This window comes from Mauremys mutica, chromosome 1 (assembly GCF_020497125.1).
Source record: "Mauremys mutica isolate MM-2020 ecotype Southern chromosome 1, ASM2049712v1, whole genome shotgun sequence".
NCBI lineage: Eukaryota > Metazoa > Chordata > Testudines > Geoemydidae > Mauremys > Mauremys mutica.
In genome coordinates, this window is record NC_059072.1 from 319,345,500 (window position 1) to 319,352,604 (window position 7,105).

At 53.4% G+C, this 7,105-nt stretch overlaps 1 protein-coding gene across 1 annotated transcript; it reads left to right on the forward strand.

Annotated features, from left to right (window-relative positions):
- Positions 1-906: 906 nt before the first annotated feature.
- CDX2 (caudal type homeobox 2) lies at positions 907-6,895 on the forward strand. The gene is made up of 3 exons (XM_044992589.1): positions 907-1,402; positions 4,917-5,062; positions 5,777-6,895. Exons 1-3 carry the CDS (start codon positions 907-909, stop codon positions 5,975-5,977), a joined length of 843 nt encoding a protein of 280 aa, XP_044848524.1. The 3' UTR covers positions 5,978-6,895.
- The last annotated feature ends 210 nt before the right edge of the window (positions 6,896-7,105 follow it).

Sequence of the window (7,105 nt, forward strand, 5' to 3'; positions counted from 1 at the left end):
GATTCTGAAAACGTTTTCAGCAAAGTATATGCAACACGGTAATATTGTTATATATGAAGTAGAACTAAAACACGATAGAGCAAAACGAAAAAGGAGCCACTTATCAACATTTAGGGGAAACAAAACTTGATTTGTTTGGTAAGAAATAAAGGAGATCCAAGTGCATTCCTTCAGGATTGAAAATTCTGTATACACACATAGAGTCTTGTCGATTTCACTTTTCCTCTGTTCGTCATCCAGTAGTCTATGGAAAAGTTATTCTAAACTAACAGCTCTAAAAAGCGAAATATCTCTAGCTATATATCTCCTTAGACGTGCTGCCTTTATAACATTTAAAACAAAAGCAAAAACCTAAACAAGGGCTGTTCTGTAACGTGCTGCCTATAGATAGTCCATGACACACGGTTCCCATATTCCCACCCTGGCTCTGAGAAGTCTCTCTCTCTCTCATTCCCTCTCTCTTTTGCAAGTCTCTTCATTTAGTTCTTTGAACCTGTGATTGGAGGTTAAAGTGCACCAGGTTGCAATGGAAGGAGGAAGCTCTTAAACAATAAAGGCTTGAATATTTAGCTGTGATCAGGTCGCTGCCCTCTCCTTATCTTTTTAAATGCAAATCTTCTTTTAGGGGTAGTAGCTATATACCCAGCGCCTCTCCACGTCACCTGCCTTTGGTGTGTCTGTGCCATTACTAATAGAGCCTTGTAAACAATCGTTAATCATGTAAGTGCTGCCGGCCAATGGGTTCGGATCGCTAGTGGGAGAGAGACGGCTCTGCAGAGGCAACCAGGGGGACAGTCCCCCCGCTGCCCCCCCCGGACCAGAAGGGGAGCCCATCCCCAAGGAAGAGAAGAGCAGCTCCAGAGCCCCAAGCAGCATGTGGAGAGCTGCTGCCCGGCTCTCGCCATCATGTACGTGAGCTACCTATTGGATAAGGAGGTGCCCATGTACTCCAGCTCCGTGCGCCACTCGGGGGGGCTCAATCTGGCGGCGCAGAACTTTGTCAGCGCCCCGCAATACCCGGACTACGGAGGATACCATGTGGCCGCGGCCGGGGTGAACCTGGACAGCGCCCAGTCCCCGGGCCCCTCGTGGCCCTCTCCCTACGGCGCTCCGCTGCGGGATGACTGGAACGGCTACGGGCAGGGGGGCCCGGCCACTGCGGCGGCCAGCGCGGTGCACGGGCTGAACGGCGGCTCCCCCGCCGCGGCCCTGGCTTACAGCCCGGCTGACTATCACCACCACCACCACCACCACCCGGGCCCGGCGCCCCACGCCGCCTCCGGGGTCATGCAGCAGCTCAACCCGGGCGCCCCGGCCGCAGAACAGCTCTCCCCTGGCGGCCAGCGGCGGAATCTGTGCGAGTGGATGAGGAAGCCGACACAGCCCGCCCTGGGCGGCCAGGGTAAGCGGCGGAGCGCCGGGGGCCTGGGCGAGCAAAGGCCTGGGGCGCCGGAGAGCCCGGCAGAGCGCTGGGACCCGGAGCGAGCTGCCCACCAGGGCCCTGGACCGGAGCCCAGCTCGGGGGTCCTGGATTGCAGCAGAGCCCTGCAGGCCTGGGGCCCCGGAGAGCCCGGCAGAGCGCTGGGACCCGGAGCCAGCTGCCCACCCACCGGGGCCCTGGACCGGAGCCCAGCTCGGGGGTCCTGGATTGCAGCAGAGCCCTGCAGGCCTGGGGCTCTGGCTAGCCGCAAAGCGCTGGGGCCCTGCGCACCGGAGCTCTGCACGGGAGCCTAGCTCAGGGCAGTCTGGGAAGTAGCAGAGCTCGAGGACCCTCGTAACCAGCCTGGGCCTTGTTGGGACCCAGAGCCGCCCAGGAAACCGTCACTCTCCGGGGACTGAACCGCGCTGCGCACCGCTCGGGCTGCACGGTGGGGGCTATGGAGGTTAACAGCAGGCAGTTGTTTCGCTAGTAATTTCTCAGCCTGGCTGCTTTTCGGTTCGGGGAGTGGAGGGAACCTCCTCCAGGAAAACCCAGTAGGAAATAGGGCCCAAACTTTCCGGTGGCAGGAGGGAAAGGGCCCCCCAGACAGCTGAGTTCTCTTTGGAGCCGCTGGCGCTAGTTCAGATCAGAGCAACCTGGGTGTTACTAGAGAGAGGTTTGTGCCATACACGCGTGGAAGTGATTTGCAGGGACATTTGATAATGCCAAGAAGCTCACTCGTTTTGGAGCCCGCCGCAGGCATGCGGGCCCAGGCCCAGGCATTTCACCGGAATGGCCTCACTTCCAATATATATCTATTAAAGAAAATAAGGAAGCAGCAGCTCAAAAATGAGGCTCTTCCCCAAAAGGAAAAATTCTATTTCGATTGTTTCCCGACCAATTTAGTTTAATTATGTTTTAATATTGAACAAAAATACTGAAGTGGGTAGAAAAATTCTTCAAATAACTGGTCGTATTCTCGCCAGCACTTGAATTACAGATCCTTACGGGGGGAGTTTGTAGCAACAAGTAGAGTCACTTTGGGACTTGGGAATCGTGTTACCGAGCTGCGGGTACAGAGAGAAATGTGGACCTTTGTGAGAAATTAGCTTAACATGAAAAACGTAGGCAACAAAGACCGAGCCCTGCTGGGGGTGGGGTTGCGGTACGATTTTAACGCACTGGGGGTTGGCAGACCGACCCCACAGAGCTTTGGAACCCTGTTTCAAGGGGTCTTTTGAATCGCTGAGGGACAGTCTTTTGGTGGGGACTTTTCCTACACGATCCAAGTTTCGCAGTGGCCAGGAGAGCCTGTGTTGACCGATTTCCCGACCAATTTAGTTTAATTTCATCCCCGTGGAGTGCGCGCTGGTCCTCCCCGGGCTTCAGTCCGAGTAGCCCCGGTTATAGGCACTTCAAGGATTTTTATAACCAATTACAGCCATATAAATCATTGGCCGGTGTCGCTTTGCATTCGTTTCTGAGTCATTGGGCGCATACCTTTATTTACGTCTTGGTGAGCTTTAGGTCTTCACGCCGACCTGCTGCTCCCTCGCTGGGAAATGGGCGAAGGCGGTTCTGGGTCCTGGGGTTGTCAGGGTTGGGGCTGGCTCTGGCATTCCCATCCCACCGAGCTGGGGCTGCAACTTATCCGGGGGGCAGGTTTCCTCCGGGAAGGTGACACTGATCTGTGCGTCTTTTCCTCCTCGCCTTGGGGAGCGGGGCGCGGATCGGAAGGTGTTAAGGGTAGGGCGGGGTGTCTCAAGCCCGATTTTGAAAGTTTCCCCCTTCCTCAATCTCGTGGGGGAAGGAGGCTTGGAGGGGAGCTGAATGTCAACTGAGAACGGTCCGTGATGTCCTGCACTAAGGTGCCAAAGAGGTGGCCAGGCGCCGTTCTCAGTTGTGATGTTAATGTCTCCCGGGTGCCTGCAGACTAGCCAGGAGCTCCTGTTCTCTGCAGACCCTCATCTGTCATGGGCCTTTAAACACATCTAGCTTTGATATACACCTTCCACGCTATTGTCCCTTTTACTGGCCGGAAAGAGGGTGGCAACTTTCGCAGTAAATAATGAATTCTGGCATTCCTCTCTCATCCCCCGGCTTCCCCAGACAACGTGGGGGGCGATTGGGGTTGACTATTTCCCCCAAACCAAAGGGCATCGAGTCAGCGCACTACATGGGAACGCAAACGACCAGCACTAATGCGAGGGAATCTGCAGGCCGCTGAGCACCCTGCCCAGTAGCCAGCAATCCAGGAATGGAAGCTGTCCGATTTTCCCACAATTCCGTCCTGTTCCCACCGTTTTCCTTTGGGAAAGGGTGGCTGGTCACTTGGGGGGATGTCTCCATTCAAATGCTGCCTTTGGAGCCAGTGTTTATGTTAATCTGCAGGCCAGGGGATGAAAGCGCCTGCCGCCATTTGCTCAGTAGTGGTAATTCAAACAGAATGGGGCTGTTATTAAGGCATTGAGAAGGTCTTTCTTTGATAAGATCTCCTTGTCCGGCATTGTTTGCGATTGTGTTCCCCATTCAGCGGCTCTGGGGAGTTTTCTCTGATCAGACTTGTATCTTTGCAGGGCGCTTTTGTTGTGGTTTGCAGAGAGTTTACCTGAACAAAGTCAGCCTGCCGGGCATTACATACCTAGGGGCAGAACCTCCCGACTCTTCAGATCTTTCTGATGAACAAGAAAGCTGGGGATATAACCAGTTAAACAAGAAACAATACGAAGCAAAGGGAGATCAATTGATTTAGCAATGTACATACATGCTCCGCATTAAAAAAAAAATCAGATGCGTCAAACTTGGCATTTTTGAGCACTGATATGTTCTGCCTCCATTCCAGTGTCAGGCTTGTCGGTTCTCGTCTGCAAAAATAAATGAATCCGAGTAAAGGTACGGATTCGACATAACAATCGCAGATCGTCTGCACTACCATCGTTTGCTGAGGGACATCAAAAATCAGGGGGGAAATCAGAGCAATGCCCAAGAAGTTTACTTGTGAGAATCTAAGACTTCTGCTGCTGTAGCAAATAACCCCAGACAACGCGTGCCTACATTAATCGGGGGTTATTACCATTAGGGATGAACAGGAACAGCGGCATTTCAGAACAATGTTCCTTGGAGAAATGTAAAAAATTAAGGTACATTTCAAAATCATTGACATCTGGGCTGCCCCGGGCCGGGGAATATTGTGCATGCGTTTGGTTTCTGATGACATTCGTGCAGTTTTTTTCCCCTTTTTTCCCCACGGCCTGAAAAAAATGGGTTATCTGCAAATCTTCTTTCTAGAGCCCGGTCACGCTCTTTATTAAGTCCCAGTTTAGGGACTGAAATCATTAACGGGGTCCCGATCCTATACTCCTTGCCCATGAAGGGTTTGGGCTGGGTGAAGAGTAGCCGAGCCCCAGTCCCAGATCAGGTGACGGAAAGAATGGATCGGGGGAAAGGGTTGCCGTTAAATGTGCCTGATCAGTTGTCATGGATTTCTCCTCTCTAGTTAAAACCAGGACAAAAGATAAGTACCGCGTGGTGTACACGGACCACCAGCGGCTGGAACTGGAGAAGGAGTTTCATTACAGCCGGTATATAACAATCAGGAGGAAAGCAGAACTGGCCGCTACGCTGGGATTGTCAGAGAGACAGGTGTGTCCCTTGAGAGTTCCCTTCGCTTTATTTCTGAAGTACCCACATGCTCTTTAGTCGTGTCCATCCCCCCCACACCCCCACGCGCTTTGTCACGGTGCCACTGGCCCAAGAGATCATGCAAAGGTGGCCGTGGGGTCGCGGGCATAGTAGCAGAATGGCTGGCACCAATCGCTGGGGAAGGCCTGGGAAGGGCGATAAATACCGAGGCGCTGTCTGCTCTCGCAAGGAGCGTGGGTGTTTTCCTAGGTCATGGGGTATGTGACCATGTTTGGAACGTCTCTCCTGTCTCCAGTACTGGTGTGTGCGAAGGAGACACAGACCGACAGACAGGCGTGCCTGCTTTCCAACCCGACAAACTCCCAAGTGGCACATCTGAGAGTGAGGCGTCCTGACCCACTCGTGCGCCTGTTCGCTCACAGCGTGCTCCGAGCTGACGGCTGAGACGTGCATGTTGGCGTCAGGAGTTGGGATCGGGCCCACTCCCCTGTGAAAGGCTCTGCAGGAGAGTGCGCACGGCGGGACTCTGGCTTGCATGACACGGGGCTATTCCCTGCGTGTTGCGGCAGAGCCGGGCGCAGATGGCTGGGCTGATTGCGGAGAAACCCCTACGGTGCCCTCTCCAGCTGCCCAGCCCTGCTCGCCTGGTCATTCTGGAGCCGCTCCGCTCTCTGATTTGACCATCTCTTTCTCTCCCTCTTTTATCCCCGCCAGGTGAAAATCTGGTTCCAGAACAGGCGAGCGAAAGAAAGAAAGATCAACAAGAAGAAATTGCAGCAATCTCAGCCCGGCGCGGTGCACAGCGGCTCGCAAGCGCTGAGCCCGGTCTCCTCCCTCCAGGGATCAACGGGTCCTGGCCCAGCTGGGGGCGTCCTGGGAGCTGCTGGGGTCTTAGCGCCATCAGTGACCCAGTGACCGCAGCCAGAGACTGAGTCGGGGGCGGGGGGGCTTCTGCCCTCCTTGGTGAACAGGAGCCCGACATTCACAGAACCCAGCGTGGAAAAGGTCACTGGTCACCCAATGAAACGGACAGAGCCCAGGCTTTTCCCCTCTGTGCACTACAATGGCCGCACTGACCTTCCTCAACCACACTCCAGCCGTTTGCTTTTTGTACAAAGTGTACAGTGTGTCTGTTTCCGTGGGCGGGGATATTCATGATCTCGTGTGTTTTTACACTGGCGTTTGCAATGCAGTAAATCCCACTGTAGCCGAGAGCTGAACCGCAATAGTCTGTAAGTTCTCCCGCTGGGAATCTCGGGGATCGGTGCGCATGTTTTCATTACACAGGCTGGGCTAGCCATGAATTTTAATAGCCAAATGTAAAGCACATTTGTCTGTCCCAACCATAAACCTTCAAAATGACCATCTCGCCTTACAGGGCGGGGAAGGTAAGATAAGACACCGCTTAAATGTTCCGAAAGGAATTGCTTCACGTTAGCCACCTGTAAAGGAGCTCATAAATCTGGTGCTGGTTTATTAGTTTTCTGCACTGCCTGAGCTCTCCAGCCGAAACTGCAACTAGCTACACGTGTAAGCGCGAGGATCGCTGCCTGTGTGATACTATTGCCAAGGGGGCTGGGATGAGAGAGTTGAGAAATGAACCCAGAGTAATGTTCTGTTGGTTAAATTATGCCATTCTCTTCTCCCTAACCGAACAACTTCATACACACAGGGGCCTTCCTGCTTTCCCAGGCTTTATCCAAGCTTCATTATAGGGCCGATAATGAAGAGAAAGCCCCCAGGGGAGCCCCTGGGCCCTAGGAAGGTTCTTCAACAAGCTGCCTGGAACACAGACATTTGGGGGTTGGCACGTTTCAATCTTTGTATTAAATGGGCAAGAAAGACCAAAATATGGATTCTTTCCCCAGATCTGGACACAGACAACAGTGTGGGGGGGGGGGGGAGAATCTCTGCAATCTCTGGTCAAGCTTCAGTTTGGTTTTCACCGTTTTATTGTAGTTTTACTCAACTCGTTATCCAAAATCTGGAAAATTAGTCTTTGAAACACACACAGACCAAAGCTTTCCAGCCAGGTCGGAAACT

What these genes read in the sequence shown, in the direction of transcription:
- CDX2 (XM_044992589.1), top strand. Translation starts at nt 907, where the DNA reads ATGTACGTGAGCTACCTATTGGATAAGGAGGTGCCCATGTACTCCAGC. An exon ending in GCCCGCCCTGGGCGGCCAGG is followed by an intron (nt 1,403 to 4,916) that starts GTAAGCGGCGGA and finishes TCTCCTCTCTAG; the next exon opens with TTAAAACCAGGACAAAAGAT. An exon ending in TGGGATTGTCAGAGAGACAG is followed by an intron (nt 5,063 to 5,776) that starts GTGTGTCCCTTG and finishes TATCCCCGCCAG; the next exon opens with GTGAAAATCTGGTTCCAGAA.